The sequence below is a fragment of the Erythrolamprus reginae genome, chromosome 2, assembly GCF_031021105.1.
Source record: "Erythrolamprus reginae isolate rEryReg1 chromosome 2, rEryReg1.hap1, whole genome shotgun sequence".
NCBI lineage: Eukaryota > Metazoa > Chordata > Lepidosauria > Squamata > Dipsadidae > Erythrolamprus > Erythrolamprus reginae.
Genome location: NC_091951.1, coordinates 126,381,559 through 126,408,913, shown reverse-complemented (window position 1 = coordinate 126,408,913; position 27,355 = coordinate 126,381,559). Strand labels below are relative to the sequence as shown.

General features: G+C 44.0%; 2 protein-coding genes across 2 annotated transcripts; one reads left to right on the top strand and one right to left on the bottom strand.

Moving 5' to 3' along the window:
• Positions 1–260: 260 nt before the first annotated feature.
• IL17B (interleukin 17B) lies at positions 261–12,250 on the top strand. The gene is made up of 3 exons (XM_070739432.1): positions 261–337; positions 1,986–2,311; positions 7,167–12,250. The coding sequence occupies exons 1-3, from the start codon at positions 317–319 to the stop codon at positions 7,411–7,413; spliced, it is 594 nt and encodes a 197-aa protein (XP_070595533.1). The 5' UTR covers positions 261–316; the 3' UTR covers positions 7,414–12,250.
• On the bottom strand, positions 9,691–27,355 carry PCYOX1L (prenylcysteine oxidase 1 like). The gene is made up of 6 exons (XM_070739431.1): positions 26,847–27,355; positions 23,470–23,676; positions 20,359–20,533; positions 19,133–19,344; positions 18,412–18,552; positions 9,691–11,416 (listed from the first exon to the last, which is right to left on the bottom strand). The coding sequence occupies exons 1-6, from the start codon at positions 26,986–26,988 to the stop codon at positions 10,758–10,760; spliced, it is 1,536 nt and encodes a 511-aa protein (XP_070595532.1). The 5' UTR covers positions 26,989–27,355; the 3' UTR covers positions 9,691–10,757.

The window sequence follows — 27,355 nt, the reverse complement described above, 5'->3', positions numbered from 1 at the left end:
TTAATGCTCTCCCCCCCCCCCCCCCACTCCATTCCATTCTATCAATCAGGCCAGTCCTGTGGCTAGCCTGTTGTTCCGATCCCAGGGAAACCAGCTTGCTGGATAGCAGACAGCCCAGACGGTTGTCCCTTCTGTCAACATCATTGCTGGCATCCTGGGAAAATGTCTTGGTGCCAGGCAGGCCCACCTCCCTGGCGATGAAGAGATTAAGCGTGGTTGCTTCCCTTCTTAAAGCGCCCGGCCCCATCTCCTTCGCTTCATTCTGCGGCAGAGGGAGGCATCTGCAGAGCCTTGGCTTACCCACCCTCGGCGGGAGATGGAGTGGGCTCCCAAGCTGGTAGGTGCTTGGCCCTCCTGGAGCCTCTTTTATTTACTTTCTGCTAATTAATGACCTGTCAGGCTTGTTTGCTTTGGGAAGGATAAACTGTGTCTGGATGAGCAATTGCTTTTAGAGCCTGGTAAAGTGGGGGGAGGCAAAACCCAGCCACCCAGCTAGAGACAAAAATCAGAGAATGAAGCTCCTTTGCAGTGTGTTTGTGGCGGGGGGGGGGGGCACACAGGGACAAAAAAGGACACAACTGCTGGCACAGTGGAAACACTGCCTTAAGTGCCTATGGTCCACATCTGCCCCAGCAACCACAACGGAGGCATGTTGGCCAGGAAAACACAGGCTCCCTAGCATTGCAAGGTGGCTTTTCTTTAATTAGTCCTGTTGTTTTGCCATAATGAAGGCAAGAAAATGAAGACAAGTTCTGGTGTGAAATGGGTTGGAGAGATGAGGCAGTCAGTGGGCTTATCTCAGAGGCCTCCAAGATGTGTTAGATCAGCAATTTTCATTCCTCTTGCTGTGGGAAATTCTCGAACTCCAGTCACATCTGGAGACTGGCAAACTGGGAGTAGCTAATTGATTAGCAATGTTCTTGAAATCCCCAGATGCGACTGTGGTTAGAGAATTTCCCAGCAAGAAGAATGGAAATTGCTGATTTAACTCATAAAAGAATCCAAATTCTTTCCCCCAAGTTTCAAACAAATCCACTCCACTAGAATTTTAGCAACAGGAATGCTTAAAAAAAACAGCTGAGCATAGAAACGACAAAAAGCATAAATTATTCTGGTAAAACGTTGCTTCGATGGCTTACTATGACTTTTCCCCCCCTTTTCTTTTTAAATACATAGCTCTGGGGATTGTGTGATAGATCGTATTCAGCATGACCTTCTTTTGTAGCCCTAGAAAGGGGAGGAAAACAACAAGGAACAGGGCTTATCTCATTTTCCTATTGTTTCCTGTAGAGGAGTCTTGAAACAAAATACTTGAACTCGGAAAACATGGCAATGTTTCAAGTCAATGAAGTAGGAAATGAAATGAACAGATTTTTTCAGCACAGCGTCTCTGAATCCAGGTTAAGCAGCCAGCCCTATCAGAGATAATCTTTGTCTAAGGAGAAATACAGCTGCCACTCAGTCCTGAAACTCATTGAAAAATCCTGAGTGAATCACCAACATAAGTGCACTGGTGTGCCTTTCATCCCGTCCAATTTTCTTTCCTTTCTCTCACTTATCATATATATTTTCTTTCTTTCATATATCCTCTCCTCTAAGTTCACTTTACCCTTATATATATTGCTACATGTCTATTTTTCTTCCTATGTATTTGTGTATTGGACAAATGAATAAATAAATAAATAAAATAAAATAAAAACTTTTAGGTTACTATCAAAAGTTTTTTTGGGAGAATGTGCCAGGTGGATCAGTAAGAAATAAAAATGATTAATCAGGTTTTTAAAACTAAATATTCAACAATATTTCGTTATGTCTTGAGCATCAGATTTTCTTTGTTTGCTACTGTACCTTTATTTTGTGTTGGTTTGTATATATGATCTTTGCTAGGGTGTCTGTTTCATGTCAAAACCATCATACAATGCTGTATTTATGGAACCTGGGTTCATACAAATGAATGAATGAAGTTTGCCTGTTTTCTTCTCCAGTTGCTTTTCTGTGCCCTCTGCCTCTCCTTGGCCCTGGATGCTACCCCGGCATCGAAAGAGCAAAGCAGAGGAATAAAAGGAAGGAGGAGAGGCTCAGCCAAAGGCAGGGAACAGCATCTGCCGGCACAGGAATCCTCGCCTGACCCTGTGCTGAGGGTAAATCTGGGGGCCCTCACCGACTACACCTTTGTGGAGGATTATGAGCGGAGCATTCAGGAGATGGTTAACCAGCTGCGAAATAGCTCTGAGCTGTTGGACAGTAAATGCCAGGTCAATCTGAGACTCTGGATGTCGAACAAGAGGAGTTTGTCTCCATGGGCCTATAGGTGAGGCAGAACAAAGTCTGGTAACTGAGGGTCTTTCTCTCTCTCTCTTCCTCCCCCCCCCCCCCCGCTCTCTTTGAACCTTTCAGCTTTTCAGACTTATGATTCTGTAGTATTCTATTGTCAACATGATGCTCAAAGCAGTCCTTGAGTTAACAATGTGTTTTGCTGTGGAGGGGATCTTACATTTTGTGGCAAAAAGCATAATGAAAATTAACAGGGTCAGATTAAAGGGTTAAATAAGGTTCAGGGGGGAAGTGTTTTTAATAGGAAAGTGAACACAAGAACAAGGGAACACAATCTGAAGTTAGTTGGGGGAAAGATCAAAAGCAACGTGAGAAAATATTATTTTACTGAAAGAGTAGTAGATCCTTGGAACAAACTTCCAGCAGACGTGGTTGGTAAATCCACAGTAACTGAATTTAAACATGCCTGGGATAAATATATATCCATTGTAAGATAAAATACAGGAAATAGTATAAGGGCAGACTAGATGGGCCATGAGGTCTTTTTCTGCCGTCAGTCTTCTATGTTTCTATGTTTCTAAAACCTGACTGGAGCAGGGAGGACTTTGTGTGTGTGTGTTGTATGTGTGTTTGTGTGTTTGTGCTTGTGCCTTCATGTGGACCTTGAATCCTGGTGACTGTTTGGACAAATCCTTGGCAAAAATTCAGAAGTGGTTTGCCATTGTCTCCTTCCTAGGGCTGAGAGAGAATGACTGGCCCAAAGTCAGCTACCTGGCTTCGAGTCAAAGGTGGGACTATAATTCATAGTGTCTTGGTTTATCTGATTATTTAACTACTAAATTGTCTCTTCAGGAGAGAATTTGGGGAATAAAATTACATTAGTACATTAGTCTACATGGCTGGTTTAGATTACACATTAGTTTGTCAGGAAGCTAAAGGGGATTTTGGTACAGTGGGTCCATGAACATGAGCAAAAATATTCACTTTTTCTAGTGTAAGAGGTCCAACATCAGAACTTGAGTAGAAACTGGGACTTTATGGGAATCCAAAAATGGTTTTGATGACCTTGTCACTCAACAACGGGAGAAATATGAGAAATACTACTGCCTCTGGGGATTAGAGGAATGTTGCTCAACTCTATTTAGTATTGCTGAATCATCTGAACAGCAAGGTTATTTTTTATTCTGTATATTATATAGATTGGATTAGAATAGCATAAGTATATGATCCAGTCACTGCATGTTCTTATTTAGAATCTTTATTTATTTATTTATTTATTTTATTACTTAGATTTGTATGCCGCCCCTCTCCGAAGACTCGGGGCGGAATCTTGCATTGGGAACAGCTTTAGTGCTACTGTATTTTCCTAAATAAGTTATCTAAGTAAAAATATTTTGATTGCTATTAAGAGATTGAAATTGAAATAGGAAAATTGAAATTATGAACTTTATGATCTAAAACTGAATTTTACTATAATGTTGCCACCTGTAACTCCAGACTTCAGTGATCGGTTTAATGCTTTAGGTGCATTAGCCAACTCAACTCACCTGGGATGGAGTAGGATACAACATAACCTAAAATAGAACTAGTAAAAACCTGGTCCTTTGGGGGAGGTTGTAGTTTGGGATTCATAGCCTGGCAACATCGCTAGTTTAATTATTGTACATTGGGACGGTGACAAGAAGGAAGCTATCTTGGCATCATCCCAAAAATGTCCTAGCAACCTGCAGTGTCAATGATAAAAGAGGGCTTCCAGGGAATCTTCATTTAATGACTACTTTTTCAGTGACTATTTGAAGCTACAATGGCACTGAAGAACATTTATGACTGGTCTACAATGGCAATGAAGGACATTTATGACAGGTCTACAGTTGTCAGAGTACCCCCCCCCCCCCATGACTAAGGCACTTAGCAAATGACTCGCAGTTACAAAAGCTATAGCATCCCAAAGTCATGATAGCCATTTGTGATCTTCTTCATTGTTGGCTTCCAACAAAGTCAATAGGGAAGCTGTCAGGAGGTCACAAAGGTGACAGGCAGCACGCTTAACAACCCCATGGGATTTGTTTAATGACCACAACCAAAACTGCTACAACTGCCATTGTAAGTCAGCGGAGCCCCTTGCTGCTGCATATTAGAATTGTGTTGCTTAGGAGTTAGTCCCAATTACATCATAATAATCATAATCTGTTACATCATAATCTGTTCTTGAGATGAACTCAAAAAGCAATGATCAAACTGAATCCTCTATCTACTAGCCTATATGAAGCTGAGATTCTGCAGCTCACTCATAAGCAAATCTGAATTAGTTTAAATATTCAATACTGCCCAATATTCAAATCAAGGAGGTATTCAGGGTTGTCTGCGTTTGCAACGCTTGTGGTATTTTTAATTGCCTGTGAGTTTACTGTATTTCTGAACAGTGAACAAGTAATTTCATTCATCCACTAAGAACTTGAGATTGCAAATTCTAACAGGTCCAGAAGTAAAAGAATTGAATTCATTTATAGTTTCCTTCATGGGAAGCAAAGGGATATAGCCTAACCCACCATACCAACGTGCCTACCGTCCTTGTGCTATTGTCCCTCATTCATTCATATTAATTTTCTGTACTCATAATCATATTATGCTTATATCTGTTACCTTATACATGCATAGACAGACAGACAAATTTCCAGTGGTGCATGGAATCACCGTTGCTTTGCTGGCATTTAGCTTTGCTCAGTGATGATACATAAGTGCTTAGTAATATCAGAAGCATCAGTTTGTGACCTATAATTATCAGTAACAGCAGCAACATCCACAAAATGTGACATCTAATCTATAAGGACTTCTGGGCAGCTATTTCTAAGTCCAGCTCTGGTTCTAATAAAGTGTCACAGCAGAAGAGATTTCCTGGAACTGGTCATGGAGGTACAATTTTCTGTTTACTTCTTCAGCTTAAGATAAATAACCGTAGTAGAATTGCATCATATTCTGGAACAAATCTATGATTGTTTAAAAATGAAGGCATTCGTCTAGGTTAGTTAGTCTTTCCCAATCTGGGAATTATAACTCCCCGAATGCTTAGCTGGCAGAGCCATTAACTGGAAATTCTGGTAATGTTCATCTCAACATTTCTAGAAGACGCCAGACTGGGAAAGGTGGCTTGTGCTCCCACAAGCGGAAGTAATTGCCTATCGCCATGATGGCTCCAGCGCTGGCCAGCTGATTTTTGGCCTTAGAGGGCAGTCCGGCCCTTCAACAGTCTGAGGGACAGTGAACTGGCCCCCTGTGTAAAAAGTTTGGGGACCCCTGATGTACAGAGAAGAGGGTATTGCATTATGGGTATGGGCATGCAAGTGCGCACTATTGTGTGCATGCATGCCCTTTTGGCATCCAAGCAAAACAAGGGTTCACCATCACTGGCCTATTGCAACTATTTTCTATGTGGAGGATGTTTGCTCTACTGTCCCTCTTGTCAAACCATGATTCTTCCCATGAGCAAACAGGTTAAATGCAGATCAGGGGTGAATTCTATTTACCTTCGCATCATGACCGAACTGCATGTTTTGTGAGTCACTTTCCCAGAAATGACCTCCACGCATGTACAGTACCATAAACAAAAAACAAGATGGTGATGCTTATGGTGCTGCCGAGAGAACCGGCTTGGGGGGGTGGGGGTGGCAGGCCTAGGTCGGTGCTGATTCCAGCCTCAAATAGAACGGGTCTGAACAGGGAGGAACTCACCTCTGATGCAGATATTCTTCCCTTCTGGAAAATAGAATTTTCTAATGGGAGAAAGAATTCCATGCCATTTCCTTACAAAAACTTTGGAGAGTGCTACAACTGGCAGCTGTTGCTCACCACCATTCATTCTGGGATATTGTCCAGTGATGCGATCTCATCCTAGTCTCAGCCATCATCATCTGCAGGGGTGGGCAGCTCCAGCTGATCAGCGGCTGTCACTTCCTGGATTACTGGTCTCATCTCGTCTCTCCTTTTTTCCCCTGCTACTGCTGCTGCTGCATCTGAGCTCCTTGCTTTTTTCCTCTTTCCTCCTTTCTGGCCTCGGACGAGCTTCCCTCTCTCCTGTTTGGCTCCCCTCCAGCCTAACGCGGCCACCTCCCACCTGAGGTGCAAGTAGAAGGCGTGAGTAGAAGCAGCGCTGGCAGCATTTATGCTTCTGGCAGCACCCGTTCGCCTAGCTACCCAGCCAGAGGCGGGAGGGGGGGGTGACCCAGGAAGGAGAGCGCAGGAAATGTGAAGCATATTATCACCCTAGCAATGACAATGGTAAGGTTGTGAGTCGAGGACATAAGAGTTCACTTGGACAATGGTGATCATTCAAGCCACTCCCACCTGGTCACATGGCCGGCAAGCCATTCCTACCCAGTCACATGACCCAGTGTGGCAGTAAAAAATTTGGCTGCCCATTACTGATCATCTGTCTTTAAAAGGGCAGCAGTGATTTACTGTGCATCAGACCTTCTACTTCTATCTGGAACCTTGACACAGTCATTGTTCTGGTGAGACCCGCCATTCTAACCTACCCAATTATGGGACGAACATAGTGCTTCTGGTTTCCCCTTTCACCCCCAATCCAGGAGCCTTTGCAGGCAGTTGCTTCACGACAAACTATTTAAACATAAATTCAACACACAAAAAAGTGATTTACAATATATATATGGGCAGACATGTTATAGTACATAAGATGACACCTTCTCAGTCAAACGTATTTTCCTGGCATTGTGTGATGCCCAGAAAAAACAGGAGCTCCTTTAAAGAGCCTGGAAGTGCAATATGGATGTCAATAATCACTTTTTCGTCTCTATATTCAGACTGCTGCCCAAGTCCTGCCAGCCATCAAGAAAAAAATATGCATGCTTTAATATCATCCTGTTTTCTTTTAGGATAAACCATGATGCATCCCGAGTTCCAGTTGACGTCCCAGAGGCACATTGTCTGTGTGCAGGGTGCATCAATCCCTTCACCATGCAGGAAGACCGCACCATGGTCAGCATTCCTATCTATAGCAAAATCCCAGTGCGACGGATGCTATGTGAGCCAAGTAAGCCTCACAGGAAGAAGAAAAGGTGCCACAAAGAGTACAAGATGGTTATGGAGACCATTGCTGTGGGCTGCACTTGCATCTTCTGAGGACCCAGGAGGAAGGGATGAAGTGCTATTTTTGCTCTTCTAAACTGCTCCGTTCTTTTGCCAAATGAGGAAACATCGATGTCTGTTTAGATATTGAAGTCACTTGCTCTTGACTGAGCTGTGGTGGCACAGTGGCTAGAGTACTGCTGGATTACTGGCAGCTACTTCTGCTGCCTGCCAGCTGCCTGCAGTTCAAATCTCACCAGGCTTCTGTGGTGGGTAAAATGAGGACCCAGGTTGTTGGGGGGCAATAGGCTGACTCTGTAAACCGCTTAAAGAGGCTATAAAGCACTGTGAAGCAGTATATAATTCTAAGTGTTATTGCTCAGCTCACATCTCTGTATTACTTTCAAGAAGGCTGGAAGGCAAATTACTCATTAATATTTTAGGTCCACTTTAAACAGTTCAAACTACTTCCTCCCTTAAATAGCACTTGCTATGATGTTTAAAGCCAATTCCCACTTTCATTTTCCCCCCCTTATCTGGCATCCTTGTTAGCTTAGGAATTTAGAGAAAAAGCAGAGGAAATTATTATTTCAGGTCTTCAGACTGGTGAAAATTTAGTTTATAAAGTTGACTTTGGACCAAACTTTTAGAGATGAATCAATATATAGAGAGAAGTATGTCATTGTGCCTGTGTTCAAGTTACTCTTTAACTCCTGGCACCTACCTGGACAATTAAATGCATTAAATTAAATTTCTTTATATTATTTCTAGGGCAGAGAAAGTGCCTGGCCCAAAGTCATCCAGTTGATTTTATACATTCAAAAAACACCTTTTTAGACACTACTGGGACACTGAGTATAGCACACTTAACTAACTAGCTGGGTTCACACTTTGTAGAGCTCATATGTTTGATTACCAAAGCATATTAGATTGGGTCCACACAAAATGTAAGCCCAACCCCACTATGGTTGGCACAATGAGAACCTACTCAACAGTTTAAAGGTTAGAGTGCCCCTTAAGTCATAGCAGAGAATGAGTCTAAGTGTTGAGCAATGGAGGAAAGTTGAGCAATAGAGAGGCTCGTTAAATGAAAATTGTTTGGCAGGCTACTATTCACCTTATGCAATGCTATCAAGAAAGCAGTATCTAAATATCAGTAGAACAAAGTTTTGATAATATGGCTTGTGTGTCAGTAGGAAGCTAGAGTAACATTAAGGGTTACCAAGAGTTAGACTTCGAAGGCAGCAAGCGAGCCCAAGGAAACTTTCCTGCCTATTACTATGGACACATGTTGTGATGGACCCAAGCATCTGTAATAACCTATTTTATTTATTTATTTGATTTTTATGCCGCCCTTCTCCTTAGACTCAGGGCGGCTTACAACATGTTAGCAATAGCACTTTTAAGAGCCAGCATATTGCCTCCACAATTCGGGTCATTTTACCTACCTCGGAAGGATGGAAGGCTGAGTCAACCTAGAGCCAGTGATGAGATTTGAACAGCTGACCTTCAGATCTACAGTCAGCTTCTGTGGCCTGCAGTACAGTACTCTACCTGCTGCGCCACCCCGGCTCTATTTTAAAACTCTCTCCTTCATAATGGAGGGGAATCACACCTCAGGGGCTGAACATATAGTCTGTTTGCAGAAGGGTCCAGATTTGATCCCTGCACTGGGGTTTTTCCAATGGTAGGATTGCTGCCTGTTCTATAGAAAGGAAGTTTGCCATCATTCATTATTCAACATGGTTTGATCCACAGGAAGAGGAGCCAGAGTCCAATCCTTAGGTTCTGTACATAAGTCTAAAAAAGATTCCCATTTGAAACCTAGGTAAGTTGTTTCCCAGAAATAATTTTTCATGGATGGAATGCAATTATGGCAATGAAGCAACAGAGCAAAATAAAGGGCAGTTACCCAATCAGATGCCAAGAAGTAGTGATATAACTGTAAACAGATGGCTTTTGTACCTGCCAAACCCCTGCCGCACCTTCCTTTTAAATTATTTTTGTTAAGTGAAAGTGTGGGCATACATCCAGGTTCTATCTTATGTGGGGCCCAGAGGCATTAATCACAAAAATCTCCTGAAGTCTTTCTAAACATTACATATGATAGCTGCAGTCAAGTGCTTTGTTTAGAAGTCCATCTGTCTACTAGGGTATAAGATCTAGTAAAGTGAGATCAACTGAATGAGTTTCTCAGTTCACCCTGACCAAGGAATATTTTGAGTCCAGAAACATCAATTGTGCCAACACTCCAGATCTTCCAAACAGCTGCAAAAAGTTAGCTATCCTTGATCAAAGATTTTGTCTATTTGCCAGAATGTCACAACTTCAAAAGAAACAAGCTGATAACTTTATTTTCGTTTTCTCCATTCTTCCCAGCTAGCTAAAGGCTATGACTCAAGGCACAGTGAAATATCTCATTAGAGGCTAGCTGGGTCTACACCTTAAAAAAAAAAAAAAAGATTTACTGGATCAGCCTGACCAAATGGCTACGGTATTGGGGAATCTACTTAGGAAAATTCCAAAATGTTTGTTCAGTTTAGGAATCAGGGAAATCTTTTTTTTTTAAACCAAATGCTGGAGGACAGTATGCTTAATCTATTTCCAGGAAAAAGGCCCATGGGATGGCTGGCAGATCAGCCCTTAATGGTGCACATACATTTATCAGGATAAAAAGTTACATGATTCGTTAAGCTTTTTTCACAGTAAATGTTCCAATACAAAGTCCTTTGCTTCACCACCATGGAGCTTTGTAATAAACATAAGGGTATACAGTGCTTTGGATGCCAGGAAAACCAAAAACTCATAAAAAAAAGGTCTTATGATCCTAAAGGTGCCATTTCCTTTAGTTTAGGGGTTGAAGCACAAGAAGGTTCAGTCCAGTATAAATTATTTGGGAAGGCTGCAGAGGAAGCCCCAAGAAGGAAGTTTGAAACCAAAGTTGTAGCCTGTTGGGTGATATACACAATTGGGCTGTATGAATATGATTCAGCAGGTAATGTAAAAGTCAAATGGAATTTGACACTATTCGGTTTTAGTCCTCTTCTATGACTACCAAAGAATCCTGAACAACTCGGTAGAGGCATTAATTTGCGGACTCTCTGAAAGAGTGATGCTGTGCTAAAGAGATTGTCGTGATACAGATAACAACAGATGAACAAATACATAGGTTTGCCAGTGCTTTGCTATACTTCTGTTAAATTTGCAGTACAATTTATTCCTCAGCTTACAGGATTTGGAGATGTGTGGGACTGCAAATCTCAGCATTTCTTACTACACCGATTGGGAATTCCAAATGCTGCAATCCAATATAACTGGAACACAGCAAGTCAAGGAATGGCCCTTTAGTCACTTCACTCTGCATGCAATAAAGTCTTGTCTCGCAGTGTTCCTTAGGTTCACAGCTCAGTCTTCACTTTGTGCATTAAGTCTTTCTGGTCTATTTTCTCTACGTCACGATTCCACCGGTTGTAGGCTAAGAGAGCCACATTTTTGGCTGCCACGGCAGACATTTCCATGGAGCTGGCTGCCCACTCCATGGTGTTGAGGTAGAAGAGGCTGTCGTGCAGGACAATAGGTGGGAGGTTCTTGACTGACCCGTAACCAGGACAGACCTGCCATTCTGTCACCTGAACAGAATAATAAGAACGGAACAGCATCTTCAACTCTTGCTTCTCCAACGGATGCGGAGAGTGGACACGCCACACAGCAGCTTCCTGGGGCTGCTTCCGCTTGAAGGCATTGGATAAGTTGACGGGGCAAATGTTATCCATGGAATTGAAGAAGAGGCCAGGAGTTTCAGTGGTGAGGACACTGGCAAAAGGAAAAAGCTTGGGATCTGAGAAGCCAAAGTATGAGGAGTTGAGATAGCCGTGAACAATGGAGGTGACTGTGGTGTGAAAAGTTCCAGGAAGCTCAGCAATAGGAGGATCAAAATTTTGGAAGGTAATATTGTTCTTGCTGTCATGTAGTTGAGTGGCAATAACCACTATATCATAAAAGTTGGAACCTGGACCGTCTTCATTTTCATAGTGTACTTGGTAGAGAGGTTTTCCTTCTGGATAAAAATACACAGGGAACAAACAGGGGGGGAAACAGTAATTCAGACAGCTAGCAAGCAAGTCACCATCATTATCTAAGAAACTGAGTAGATAAGATTTCAAAGAGAAACAATTCTGCTAAGACCTCATAGTTTGCCTAGTTTCATGGTTGATCCATTGTTTCAGCAGCTCATTCACTGCCTGTTGGTTTTATTTTTTGAAGACCAACTTGATTAGCTAGACCAGCTACGAAAAGTACTCACAAAACAAGTAACAGATAGGAATTGATTAAAGAGCAAAGACAGGATTTCCCCAACTGGTCACAAATAAAGAAAATTGTATTGTAGTTTTTGACTTTGGTAAATGAAAATAGTTGGGTTAAGTTGTATACATCTGCTGTCATTACAGTTTGGGATATTTCATTCAAAAACTATATATTTTATCTAGGAAGCTAGATGATGCTAAACAGTTCAGCAAGTGCAAAGCAAGCCCACAATGGCCTAAAATGATATAGCAGCAACAAGGAGGGTAACTTTCATCAGAACACTACGAGCACTATTAAAGAAATGTACAACAAAAAAAGATAGGCAACTTTGTATTATCTAGCATTTAAGAGAAACAGCTGTTATAAGAAACCATATTATAAATGCTCTCTGTCAACTGCAAGTCAAAATACATATCTATTTAGATGCTTTTAAGAAAAAATATTACGTCAATGTATCCTGGGTTGAAACTGGGTTTATTTGTTCAGGAGTGGCACATTTTTCCCTACATTTATTTTCTTTAAAATCTCCATATCACTCCAAAATGTTAAATGTAGAATTCTTATAATAAAATTATATCCTAAGCTATTGATGTTTATATCCTAAAGTTTAATATCTTGAGTATACCAATGGTGTGTGATTGGATTACCTTAAGAGTTAAAATCTTATTTAATACAATACTTTATGAAGAAATAATATAGAATTAAAGTTGATTCTACCAGAAGTACATCACCACAGCAGCTGATCCACAGGGTGATCTTATTTATTCATGTCACGACCACCAAAATTTCTTTTTCCATTTTCTATGTATTACATACACCAGTGATGGCGAATCTATGGCACGGGTGCCACAAGTGGCACGTGGAGCCATATTTGCTGGCACGCTAGCTATTGCCCTAGCTCAGTTCCAATGTGCATGTGTATGCTGGTCAGCAGATTTTTGGCTCACATAGATGCTTGGGAGGGGGCATTTTTGGCTTCCAGAGAGCCTCTGGGGGGGATGGGGGAGGGCGTTTTTATCCTCTGACGGCTCCAGGGAAGTCTTTGGAGCGGACAATTCATGTGCCTACTGCAGTTTTTCAACCAGTGTGCTGCAGCACACTAGTGTGCCATGAGACATGGTCAGGTGTGCTGCGAAGCTCAGAGAGAGAAAGAAAGCAAGAGAGAGAGAAAGAGAACAAGAGAAAGAAAGCAAGACAGAGAGAAAGAGTGAGAAAGAAAGCAAGAGAGAGAGAGAGAGAGAAGGAGAGAGAGAGAAAGACATAGAGGGAGGTAGGGAGGGAGAGAGAAAGAGAGCAAAAAAGAGAGGAAGGAAGGAAGAGAAAAAAAGAGGGATGGAGAGAGAGAAAGAAAGAGGAAGGAAGGGAGAGAAAGAGGGAGAGAGAAATAGAGCGAAATGGAGGAAGAGTGAGATTTTTTTTGTCCAAACTTTTTTTATCCCCCCCTCAATGTACCCCAGGGTTTCGTAAATGTAAAAAATGTGCCGCGGCTCAATAAGGTTGAAAATCACTGGCCTACTGGGCCCATCAGAAGTTGGGAAACAGGCTGTTTCCAGCCTCTAGAGCAGCGTTTCCCAACCGGTGTGCCGCGGCACAGTGGTGTGCCGCGAGACACTGTCAGGTGTGCCGCGGCGAGAGGCGGCGGAGGAGAGTGGGCGGATCGGGCGGGCAATGGGGCAGGGCGGAGAAGCCAGGGGCGCGTTTGGCCGGAGGCACCGTGGGGAGGCAGGGGCAGCCGCGGCTCCCTTTACTCCTACTGCCGCACCACCCTGCCCCTGCTCCCCACGGTGCCTCCGGCCAAACGCGCCCCTGGCTTCTCCGTCCTGCCCCATTGCCTGCCCGATCCGCCCACTCTTCTCCGCCACCGCCTCCTGCCTTGGGGCGAGGAATCCGAGAGTCCGGGACTGTGTGGCTTTGCGCCATGAAGAGAAAACGGCCGACTTTTCCTTGCTGCCGTTTTCTCTTCATGGCGCAAAGCCAGGGCCGCCGATAGACGGGTACTACAGGGAGCGCGCTACCGGGCCCCGGGCAAATTGGGACCCGCAGTCAGCGGCTCCTTGCACTGAGCTCCCGCTCGCAGCTGTCCCCTGGCTCCTGCTCGATGCCACGGTTTTCGGCGCTGTCCTGCTGGGCCCCAAAGACGGAAGGCAGGAAGGAGGAGAGCTCCATTCTTCTCGCCTTTTTCCCGCCTTCCTTCTTTGGGGCACAGCAGGACAGCGCCGAAAACCGCGGCATCGAGCAGAAGCCGGGGGACAGCTGCGAGCAGGAGCCCCAGGAGGGAAGTACTGGCAGCGCCCCGCCCAGCTGAAGCTTCACTGGCGTCGGCGGCAAATGTCCTTTGTGGCCCGGTGGGGGGGGGGGGGGCTGCAGCGGCCGCAGGCAGTCGCAGGGAGATGGCTGCGGCGAGAGGGAGCTCCAGGTGGCGGCGAGAGGGAGCGCTCTCTCTCTCTCTCAGCTGACTGCAAGCGGGAGCCCTGACGTGGCGGTCAATTGAGAGAGAGAGAGAGAAAGAAAGAAAGAGAGACATATAAGAGAGGCAGAGAGAGAGAGAAAGAGAGACATAGCAAGAAAGAGAGACAGCAAGAGAGGCAGAGAAAGAGAGAGAGAAAGAGAGACATAGCAAGAGAGGCAGAGAGAGAGAAAAAGAGAGACATAGCAAGAGAGGCAGAGAGAGAGAAAAAGAAAGAGAGACATAGCAAGAGAAAAAGAGAGACTTAGCAAGAGAGGCAGAGAGAGAAAGAGAAAGAGAAAGAGAGAGACATAGCAAGAGAGACAGAGAGAGAGAGAAAGAGAGACATAGCAAGAGAGAGAGAGAGAAAGAGGGACAGCAAGAGAGGCAGAGAAAGAGAGACATAGCAAGAGAGGCAGAGAGAGAGAGAAAGAAAGAGAGACATAGCAAGAGAAAAAGAGAGACTTAGCAAGAGAGGCAGAGAGAGAGAGAAAGAGAAAGAGAGACATATAAGAGAGGCAGAGAGCGAGAGAAAGAGAGACATAGCAAGAGAGGCAGAGAAAGAGAGACAGAGCAAGAAAGAGAGACAGCAAGAGAGGCAGAGAAAGAGAGAGAAAGAGACATAGCAAGAGAGGCAGAGAGAGAGAGAAAAAGAGAGACATAGCAAGAGAAAAAGAGAGACTTAGCAAGAGAGGCAGAGAGAGAGAGAGAAAGAAAGAGAAAGAAAGAGAGACATATAAGAGAGGCAGAGAGAGAGAGAAAGAGAGACATAGCAGGAGAGGCAGAGAGACAGAGCAAGAAAGAGAGACAGCAAGAGAGGCAGAGAAAGAGAGAGAGAAAGAGAGACATAGCAAGAGAGGCAGAGAGAGAGAAAAAGAAAGAGAGACATAGCAAGAGAGGCAGAGAGAGAGAGAAAGAGAAGGAAAGAGAGATAGCAAGAGAGGCAAAGAGAAAGAAAGAGACATATAGCAAGATAGTGAAAGAGAGAGAGAAAAAAGCAAGAAAGAGATAGCAAGAGAGACAGAGAGAGAGAGCAAGGGAGAGAGAAAGACAGAGGAAGGGAAGGAGGGAGAGAGAAAGAGAGCAAAAAAGAGAGGAAGAAAGAAAGACGGATGGAGAGAGAGAAAGAAGGGAAGGAAGGAAAAGAGAGAAAGAGGGAGAAATAGAGCGAAAGGGAGGAAGAGAGAGGGTTTTTTTGTCCAAACTTTTCTTTAGCCCGCCCCCCCCCCCCTTTCAATGTTCCCCAGGATTTTGAAAATATGAATAATGTGCCGCGGCTCAAAAAAGGTTGGGAAACACTGCTCTAGAGGGCCTCCAGGGGGTATGGGAAGCTGTTTTTGCCCTCCCCAGGCATTGAATTATGAATGTGGGCACTTGTGCATGCACGATAGTGCACACCCACACTTTTTCGGCACCCAAGGGAAAAAAGGGTTCGTCATCACTGATATACATGCTCGTTATCTACTTTTATTTTCTTCACCCCCTTTTTATTCTGTCTACCTGAAAATGGTCTCTCTCTTCTTGCATAGTTTTCTGCCCCTCTTCCTTATAAGGGAGCACGCATGTTCACAGTAGAATGCAAGTAATCTACCATTTCATCCCAACCTCTCTTTAAAGTATCGCATTTGCTTAGCTGGATACGCTTTGAGTGATCACAGCAACAATAAATACTACCTGTGCAGGAAACATAATCTTTTCTTTGGAAAAAAAAAAGTTAAGACTGAACACTCAGGAAATTTCAGTTGTCTCTGTGCAATAAATATGCCAAACTTGAAAGCAAGTGAAAGGAGAAAATAACCTGAAGCTTCCTTCAGTAGAATCCTTATTTGTGTTGTGTCCAGCCTGCTTCTCTGCAGACGTCAATGGATTCTTTATGTCAAAGGCATTTTAGGTGGCTTCCAAGGCACAAATATCCAGAATTCTTTAAAATAGGTCCAGAAGATAGCAATTTCTGTCTATAACCTTCTGCTTTTTTTTAACTACTTCCATCTCCCTCCTCCTCACTTTCTCCCAGTTGGAACCTGGGTTCCTCCCTCTAAACTCACAGTGTCACCTTGCCATCACTTGACTATCATGAATTTTCCCCTCTTTGCTAAACCAGGGATGGGCGTGGCCAGCGTGTGATGCATCCGGCCCATGGGCCACGAATTTGACACCTCTGCTCGAACAGGTAGTCCTCCATTCACAACAGGTTATTTAGTGACTGTTTGAAGTTATAACACTACTGAAAAAAGTGACTTGTGACTATTATGGTTTCAGCTTCCTCCATGGTCATAAGATCAAAAGTCAGAAGCTTAGCAACTGACTCATATTTCCCGGCGTCACGTGATCATCTTTTGAGAACTTCTGACAAGCAAAATCAATGGGAAAGCCACATTTAACAGCTGTGTTAACAACTTAACAACTGAAATGATTCACTTAACAACTGCAGCAAGAAAGGTTGTAAAATGGTACAAAATCAATTTAACAACAGTCTCTTGCTAAGCAACATACATTTTGGGCTCAATTGTAGTCTTAAGGCAAGGACTACCTGTAGCTAACAGAGCTTTAAAAAGAGTAAACTTTTTTCCTTAATGCATTGAAGTAGCTATGTAAGATGAAAGACTCAGCAGCCTCAGACAATAGTCTACACACACATGTGCAAGTACACACATTTCCTCTGGGCCTGCAGAAAAATGCAACAGCTGTGCACAAAGAGATATCCACAACAACTGGGGAAACCTGCCAAGCTGAGTTTTCATGAATTGAGGAGGGTGGAGATAAAATTGACTTAAAACTTATATTCTGATAGTGCTAGAATGTAAAAGAAGACAACTATCCTGTCAATACAGGGGTACCTCTACTTAAAAACACCACTACTTAATAACTTTTCTAGATAAGAACTGATTTTTTTTGCCTCTTCTCAAGAACCATTTTCAACTTAAGAACTCAAGTCCGGAAAAATTTCCCAGGGAATTTGAGAGCGGCACAAAGGCCCGGACAGTTTCCTGCCATTCCCCCTTTAATCCCGGCCATCTCGGGCTTTTCTGGGCTGCCAGAGGAGCCTTTCGGTGGCGGTTAAGGAGGCTTTGGCAGTCCAGAGTGAACGAAGCACTTTCCTTTCTCTGGGCACTTGGAGAGGGAATAAACCTCTTCACTGTGGTGACTTCCTCGCACTGCCTCCCATACATCTGGAGCGAGGTTGCCTCCTGGAGCATCTGGGCGCAGAAAGGCAAAAGGGGGCGCTTCGCCCCAGCCGGATCAACTTGGCCTAAGCCAAACCGAGGAGTCACCACAGTGAAGGAAAGGCACCGGCTACAAAGTGAGCGAGAGGAGCCCTTCAGCATGGGAAGGAAGAGGAAGCAGGTAGCAGCAGCAGCCACCTTTCAAAGGAATGGGAGGGTCCCCCCTCTCGCCCGCCTGGGTTTCTCTCTGGCACAGTGTACGGGAGGCAGCCTCGCGCCAGTTGTATGGGAGGCGCGGGCTCCTCCTCGCCGCTTCAGAGTCCCTCTTTTTTTTTTTAAGCCTTAAAGTTTTGGATTTTTTTGATTCCCTTCACCTCACCTTCTTCCTTCAGTAGCGACTCTTCTCCTCCTCTTCCTCCTCCTCCCACCCAAATTCCGAGCTTTTATTTCTTTCCTAATGGGTTTGCACACATTATTTGCTTTTACATTGATTCCTATGGGAAAAATTCCTTCTACTTACAAACTTTTCTACTTAAGAACCTGGTCATGGAACAAATTAAGTTCTTAAGTAGAGGTACCACTGTATTTATTGCATCTATATCTCCGAAGAAGCAACAATATTCTGAATTCTGGGATTAAACCAGAGGGGATATTGGGTGAATACAATGAACCATGTGTTTGTCTGTATTTGTTCTTTGCTACCACTCAGACACTCTCAGAAATGTTGATTTTTCTGAAGAATCTTCCCTGAAAAGAAAAGACTCTGGAGGTGATGAATTTGCCAGAGGAGTGAGAGAATGAAAAATAGGTTACCTCTCCTTCCATTAAAGTCCTAGGGTTGAGTCATCTCTTGTGCTGCAATTCTCTCACAGAAGCTCTAACAGCATTTATCCAATGTGCAGCACATCCACACATTGACACACAGGTGCCACTTCTTTCTAAACTGTTTTCAAAATTCAGTCATCTGGATTTGAAGTGCACCCATATCAGTGGGGAAATCTGTCTTGTAGACCATTCGTTTCATCCCGGCATGTTTACTTGGTCTGCAGTAGCTCTTTAAAATCTCCAGTTCTGCTACTTGGAGATCTTTAGATCTTATTTTTAATTTTGGATGAAGATGGGTTTTCTGTGACATACCTGAACTGTGCAGAGCGATAGCTGTCACCCTGGCATGGATTATGTTGGCTTTGGTTAGCTTCAGCAAGCCTGAGCACACCAGCTTGTTGCCGCCTTCGACTGCCCATCGATTGCCTTGCGCTCCTGCTAGTAACATGGCCCCTTAAAAAACAGAAGTACAGAGGGGACAGCTGTCAAGAGAATAAACAAGCCAAATTGTAAAACATCAGCCTACCCTACCTCATATTTCTGCCTCATACATCCCAGCAAGAGTCAGCCTCCTCCAGGCCCTATCAGCCAAACAATGTCAGCTGGCGGGTCCATGAGGGAGAGTCTTCTCTGTTGGTGCCCCAACCCTCTGGAATGAACTCCCCCTGGAGATTCGCACTGCCCCCACTCTCCTTGCTTTTTGGAAGATGTTGAAGACATACCGGTGCTCGCAAGCCTGGGAAACGTAAGCAACAGTTTTTTACTCCGATCATTGTATGAAAGTAGGATGAATGTTTGTTTTATTGCGGGTTTTTACTATTTTATTGTTATATTTATCATTGTAATTGCCTCCATTTTATTTTTTGTGAGCCGCCCTGAGTCTGTGAGGAGAAGGGCGGCCTATAAATCAAATAAATCAAACAAACAAACAAACAAACAAACAAACAAACAAACAAACGTATTTGTCTCCCAAGCCTGAGCAAAAAAGCCTACTGAAAAAAGATTACTTCCACAGAACATGGGTAGTACTCACCTGCAAATGCAGGCACCAGTAGTGACTGGCCATAGTTGGCCCGGAGAATGGCCATGATGACATCATCAATGAAGCGTTGAGTGACACCCACCTCCAGCAGGGACTCCACCGCAGAGCGCTGTGTCATGTTGACAAAGGTGTCACCCCCCAGCGAACGCAAGAGCTCCTCAAGGTGAGAGAATGCATAGCCGTGGGCCTGATACTTGTAGATTCTGCAGGCCGTAAAAAGAGATTGGGGGGAGGCAGAAATGTAGAGCGGCACAACTTCTCTTTTAATAAAAGACGGCTCTACAAAGGTCGACCAGACTAAGGAACTGAGGCCATGTAGGTCAGGGTTAGATTTATTGCAACCTTTCTAGCAACACGTTTTGCAAGGCAGAATATGATTCTTCCTCCCGCACTTTGTGTGCACTCAGGAGGGGCTTGTCTTAGAAGTATTCTTAAATTAATTCCTTGGCCCGGCTCAAGCTGACCGCTGCCAACTTAGTTGGTCTTCCTCCTGCCGCTCAAGCCATTCCCTATGAGCTTTACAGGACATTTTAAGAATCTCCTTTAGTTTTACTTTTATTGATTAGTCCTTGGGCCATATCAAAGTGCAGAGTTCCAGACACAAATGATTACTAATATATGATAAAATATAATTTAAAAGCAAATCGGAATAAAATACAATTTAAAAGGAAATTGGAATAAAATACAATAATTTAATATAGAGATAAATAAAATATGATAAAATTATATTTTGGTGTCACCCCTACCATCTACCCCATTCGGCCCCACCCACATATGCCAATCTCAACCGAACCATTTTGCTTAAGTACTGAGCTCTGTTAAATGTTATTTTCAGATTCTGGCTGCACACTGGGGATCCCAATGGGTCATTCGTTTGGCATCTAGACCAAGGGACCTCTTATACAGACAACAATCAAATAGGATGTGAGCCAGGCTTTCTACCTCTGCCGCTCTGCAAGTGCAGAGATGTCCATCATAGGTAGAATGGAATCTCCCATACCTGACCATTGTATCAAGCTGTTCGAATCTCGCTCACGTAAATATCTCGCTAAGAGGTTTTGGCAATTATAACTTTAAATAGCTGTCTACTTTGAAAAGTAATCTCCTTTATAATACATTGCTGCCACTTGGCTAGAAGCAAATTTGATCAAAGAAAGATTGCCCCATTTTTCTCTCACTACCCTGGAGGTACCAGTGATGGCCTCTTTGTTACCTACCTCATGAACTTCTCCATTACTTCCTCTACCCACATTTGCAGACGTAGAAAGCTCATGCCGTAGTGCCACCAGAGCCGAAAAAGGTTGAGCAGGTACCAGTCTGTCTCCTCAAGGACAAACTGTTCCCCAGTGAAGATGGCACTCTTTCCTGCCACTTCTCGACGGTGCTTCAGTCCTATAGAACAGAAAACAAGGTACAGGCTTATGTCCATTAAGGTTGGCTTATGTCCCTTTCACCATGATGGGCTTTGCAAGAGATTTGACCTTCTTGATATATTTTTCTGTCTACTTCTAACTTGCATTAATTCTAAGAAATCTTTTTCAGTTGTGATTTTTAATAGTTTCTCATTTTTTATCACACTCATTTGTTCTCTTTCAATTTTAACACTGCAGAGCTCAATGACATTAGCCAGATTTTGTTACCACAAAAATATGCTTCACCTTCATCTACAACAGAGGGCAGAATCTTAAAAAGCGGTGAAGACTGGTTAGGAAAATAAAGACAATTCCCAAGTTGATTTAAAAGGAAAACAACTTGGGTTTCTTCTGGACCCTGGCAGAACTATGTCTAGAATTAATTTTTCCTGATGGCATATTGCTTTCTTTCCCTTCAGCCCAAATCATACACTGAGAACTGTGCCAGTCAATCTGTGCAAACCAAACTTTTAACTCACAAGGTGAGGTATATTTTTCCCCCCTGAACGCCGTCGCTCTACTAAACAAATAATTTCCTCAACACTGTCAGACTTTTTACTAAATCTGCACTTCTATTCTACTAGTTTTTCTCATCATTCCTTTCACCCATTTCCTCCCACGTTGACTGTATGACTGTAACTTGTTGCTTGTATCCTAAGATTTTTATTAATATTGTTTCTTCGTTGCTTATTTGACCCTTATGACAATCATTAAGTGTTGTACCACATGATTCTTGACAAATGTATCTTTTTCTTTTATGTACGCTGAGAGCATATGCAGCAAGACAAATTCCTTGTGTATCCAATCACACTTGGCCAATAAAATTCTATTCTATTCGTGTTTCCTGGAGTGCAAGTGCAAGTGAGAATCTAAGTTCCATAAATAGTATAATATTAGAGATTAAGTGTCCATTTTCAGTTTTCCACCAATGCAGATTTAATAATTGGATGTTCTTACAGTTGTTACATTATATTATATGTTAATGTGCATTTTATTATATTTACATTCCAGTTTTCCTCTAAAGATGGCATACACTGATTTATTTATTAATCAAATTTATGGAGTTGCCCATCTCCCCAAAGTCGACTCTGGATGGTGCACAACAACAAATAATAATAATAATTAATAATAATAATAATAATAATAATAATTTATTAGATTTGTATGCCGCCCCCTCCGAAGACTCGGGGCGGGAGCAACAGATATAAAAGCATATAATATTTTAAACATATTACGGTATATTTTAAAAATATAAAAATCTGTATTAAAACACAAATTTTGTAAAAATAAATAAATAAACACACAAACTCTAATGGTTCTCAACCTGAGGGTCGGGACCCTTTTGGGAAGTCGAACAACCGTTTCGCAAGGGTCACCTAAGGCCATGGGAAAAAACAAATTTCCCATGGGGTTAGGAACTAAAGCTTCTATTCTGGCGCCCTGGAACATATTTTTACAATCCGACCAATCAAGCGTTTAGAGGGGTGTCCCTCTGACCTTCCTGCCAATCAGCTCAAAGCTCTGTTGGGAGAATTGCGCTAGACCTATGGTTGGGGGTCACCACAACATGAGGAACTGTATTAAGGGGTAGCGGCATTAAAAAGGTTGGGAACCACTGCAGGCTAGACGAAGGAAAAATAAGAATGGCTATCTCAACTTTAGAACCATGTAAGCATGTTTTATGAGGATTCCCTTCAATTTAGATTCTCAAACGCCACCAGAAGAATGGGCTGAGAAAAAGAACTGGTCCAAAGTCACTCAGTGATGTCCATGTTGTATGGAGGTTTGTTTCTGGCTTTCAATTCACTGCTTTATACTTAAACACCCATGGATCAAGCATATTGTCATGTGGTACATTACGCATATATTCAGATTGAACATCACCATTCATTCACAAAAAGGAAGTTTTTGTGGAATCTCCCCCAAATAGTGCAATTCCAAAAGTACAAAGGGGAATGGAATGTTTGGGCAAGAAATGACAGGCTGGCTGAGTAGAACAAGTGAACGAGCTCCGTTGTAACAGAACAATGATGATTCCTGATCTCGTCTATCTACCGTGCCTTATAGTTCTACAACCCTTTATTACTGGTTCGTGCTCATGCTCGCTTGCAGCTTCTGCGCATGCATAGTAGTATCCTACATGGCATTGGATCAGAGTACCTCCGGAACCGCCTGCTACCGCACGAATCCCAGCGACCAATAAGGTCCCACAGAGTTGGCCTTCTCCGGGTCCCGTCGACTAAACAATGTCGTCTGGCAGGCCCCAGGGGAAGAGCCTTCTCTGTGGCGGCCCCGGCCCTCTGGAATCAACTCCCCCCGGAGATTAGAACTGCTCCCACCCTCCTTGTCTTCCGTAAACTACTCAAGACCCACCTATACCGCCAGGCATGGGGGATTTAAGACATCTTTTCCCCAGGCTCCTTATAATTTATGTTTGGTATGTATGTGTTGTTTGGTTTTTTTAATTATGATAGGGTTTTTAGTTATTTTTAATATTAGATTTGTGCCATTATAATATTGTTTTTATCATTGTTGTGAGCCGCCCCTAGTCTTCGGAGAGGGGTGGCATACAAATCTAATAAATTGAATTGAATTTAATTGAATCCTGGGTGGGTGGGCGGAGCCTGATTCTTAGAACCGGGCCGAACTGGGAGCAACCCACCGCTGGTGCCTGTGGAACCAAAGATCTGTCACACAAGCTCAGAGGCAATAAAAGGATATGCAGAAACCAATTTTGAACTTCATATATCTAAATAAGGGATGTTAAACTCATGGTCTGCTGGCCGGATTAATCACGCGCTGGCCACCCCCCCACCTCCATTTTAGAGGAGGGGGGAAATGTCGTAATACATCATGTGACGGCAACGTGATGACGCGAGTTTGACACCCCTGATCTAAATGGTCAACTGCACTTACCCAATTGTTGCACAAAGTCCTCCATGTGTAAGTTGAGAGAATGGAAGAAGGCCCCTCCACTTTCGTAGGTCTGCTTGTTGACTGTAACTGTGGCCAGGCGACCTCCCACCACAGCCTTTTCATACACGTCCAGCTGGACCTGTGGCCCAAAGTGCTGCTGCAGGAAATAAGCCACCGAGGAGCCACCAACTCCAGCTCCCACCACAGCTGCCAAAGCAAAGCAAGTGTGTTAAGAACCATCATAAAAAGATCCACCCTCAACCAATATAGTTTCCCAGAAATCAGAGAACTGCTAAAACCACATCTCAATCTAACAGCAGGAATATAATAAAATGATAAAAAGGGGACCAGTTTGCTCTAGTGCTTAAGACACCATGCTAGCAAGCAGGGGACTAAGGTCTAGTCCTGCCTTTTGGCATGAAAACCAGTTGAGTGACTTTGGGCCACTCACTCTCCCTCAGTCCAACTCACCTCACAGCATTGTTCTCATTGCGGAAAATAGGAGGAAGGAGTATTGTGTATCTACTTCTCTGAATTATTTATAAAAAGTAATAAATGGGGATATATATTAAAAAATCTGAGCCATGGTGGCGCTGTGTGGTTAGAATGCAGTACTGCAGTGCTGATTTCCAACAGTTCGAATCTCACCAGGCTCAAGTTTGACTCAGCCTTCCATCCTTCCAAGGTCGGCAAAATGAGGACTCAGATTGTTAAGTCCTCACCAGAAACGCAAAGTCTTCGACTTATGACCGGCCAGGAAGGCTGATGCTGAAGCCTGATTGGCTAAGCAAAAGAAGCCTTTCGAGCCGGGAAGTTAAAGCATTGTGATTGGTTGGCTGTCTGACAGCCACACTATAAAAAAGTCTGTTGGCTGTTCTATTTAAGCTGAACTGAAGTGGTGCTGAAAATTAATTAATTAATTAGATTTCTATGCCGCCCTTCTTTTATGCCGGAATAAAAGTTTCCCCGTTTAAAAAGTCAAGCCTGTCAGTACAAAGACTCACCTATCTAACATAGATATGCTGATTCTGTAAACTGCTTAAGAGAGGGCTATAAACCAGTGTTTCCCAGTCTTGGCAACTTGAAGCTATTTGGACTTCAACTCCCAGAATTCCCCAGCCAGCATTCACTGGCTGGAGAATTCTGGGAGTTGAAGTCCAAATATCTTCAAGTTGCCAAGGTTGGGAAACACTGCTATAAACCACTATGAAGTGGTATAAAAATCTAAGCGCTATTGCTATTACAGTGTTCCCTCGATTTTCACGGGGGTTGCGTTCCAAGACCGCCCGCGAAAGTCGAATTTCCGTGAAATAGCGGTGCGGAAGTAAAAACACCATTTTTGGCTATGGACAGCCAAAAACTACCCTCATGCACCCTTTTTCAAGGCAGCGCAAGGAGCCGGGCTTGAAGTTGGGGGCGGGGAGCGACGAAAGTGCGGAGGCCGGCAAAGATTGTTTTGAATGTCGGCTGCCCCCGCCCCCCTCGCGCCTCCGGCCCCCTCGCCGCTACCGCCCGCCCGCCTGATCCACCCCTCTCACCGGCTTTCTTGGGACACGGGTCCTCCTGCAGCAGCGCTGGCGGCTACGGCTTCTCATCCTCCTCATTCGGCCGGTAGCCGCTCTGAGCGCTTTGAGAATGCCTGCCTCGCCCCTCTCACAGTCACTTAGCTGAGAGTGCTTTCGTCCCAGCTATCAGCGAGGGGGCTGCAGGAGAGGTGGGGCAGGCGTTCTCACAGAGAGGGAGAGAGAGAGGGAGAAAGAGAGAGAGAGCAAGAGGGGGGAGAGTGGAAGGTAGAGAGAGAGAGAAAAATGATAGAAAAAAGGGGAGAAAAAAAGAGAAATGAGAAAATGATTGAAGCAGAGAATGACAGGAAAGAAAGAGAAAGAGAGAGAAGTGACTCTTGGTGATGACGTATGATGTCATCGGGTGGGAAAAACCATGGTATAGAAAAAAAACCGTGGAGTATTTTTTAATTAATATTTTTTGAAAAACCGTGGTACTGTATAGCCGTTTCGCAAAGTTTGAACCCGCGAAAATCGAGGGATCACTGTACTTATTCCAATCAAACTTCAAAACTGGTCTCTCACCGGGAAAACTATTCCCAGTCAACTATTACCAGGCTTCCTCTATTTCTCAAGTGTATTGAGACTGCCCTTTTGAATTTCTAGCCAGCCCAGCCAACTGCTGAGTGGGTAGAGCAGATCCAGGGTACCTCAGTCACATGTGAGGAGGGATGTGTTTACCATCAGCAATCCCAGCAGAAAGGTGGTAATCTGTCCTCCACTCATGTAAGAGCTGCAGGAATGAAATATACACACCGACCGTGCCATTGGGCTGGGCTGGGGGTTTTTTTCTCCTTTTTTTAAAGACAGGCATCGCCATAAATTTCAAAGGATGTGTCAGAATACATTGTTAACCTGATCCTACATAGCTTCTGCTCTGGCAATCTCACACTACTCACCAGAGCCTACAAAACTTTTGCCAGGCCCATCCTTGAATACAGCTCATCTGTCTGGAACCCATACCACATCTCGGACACCAACACCATCGAAAACATCCAAAGATACATCACCAGAAGAGCCCTTCACTCCTCCTCTCGAAACAGAATACCCTACGAAAATAGACTAACAATCCTGGGCCTAGAAAGCTTAGAACTACGATGGCCAAAACACGATCTAAGTATTGCCCACAAGATCATATGCTGCAACGTCCTGCCTGTCAATGACTACTTCAGCTTCAACCGCAACAACACAAGAGCACGCAACAGATTCAAACTTAATATTAATCGCTCCAAACTTGACTGTAAAAAATATGACTTTAGCAATCAAGTTGTTGAAGCGTGGAACTCATTACCGGACTCAGTAGTGTCAACCCCTAACCCCCAACACTTCTCCCTTAGACTATCCACGATTGACCTCTCCAGGTTCCTAAGAGGTAAGGGGCGTGCATAAGTGCACTAGTGTGCCTTTCATCCCCTGTCCAATTGTCTCTCCTTATCTCATATATCATATATCTTTTCTTCCTTTCATATATCTTCTCCTCTATTTTTATATCTTTTCTTCTATCCTTTTCTTTATATATAATACTACATGTCTATTCTCTTCAATATGTATTGTGTATTGGACAAAATAAATAAATAAATAAATAAAAATACTTCAGGATGGCCATCAAAACGCCAAGCCTAGAAGAAACCAGAGCAGCTAGACATTCAGCTGCTTCTATAACGCTCCTATTATTCCCCCAGTGCAAATGCCCCAAGCTCCAGGCTCTTCGGGCGCAGAAGCCCATCTTACGCTGCTGCTGCTGGTGGGAGGCTAAGGCCATTCATTCGGGAAGCCGCGAACTGCCCGCTTTTGCGACGAAAGAACAACGCCTACCTATTTTGCCCGGCGGAGCTGCTGCATCCCCTGCCGCAGCGAAGGAAGGCTCCGTTCTCATCCCCCCTACAGCTACGATAAAAAACAGAAGCCACCGGGCAGGAGAAGGAGGCGGCGGCGGCTGAACGAACTCTGCCATCATGGTGGCAACGGGGAGAGACAAGAGGGGGGCGGCGGTGGCTGCAAAACCGAGAAAGCGACCGCCCGCCCCGGATGCTTTTCTGCCGCAGCGGCCGGCGAGTTCGCAGCTTTCGGGGGCCCCGCGCGGTTCCCGAATGTGTTTGGGGGTTTTTTGAGGGGGGGGGGAGAGGCGGGAAAAAAGACCCGGCGGATCGTCGGGTTCCACCTCCCGCGGCCTTTTTGACCTTGGCGGGACGGATCGCAGCAGGCGGCAACGGCGAACGAGGCAACCTCTGCGAATAAGAAAAGGGGGAAGTCCTTTGGTTCGCGGAGGAGTGTCGCGTCTTCGGGCTCACTCCAGTTGTCGAGCGCCCCTCGCAGGAAGGCCT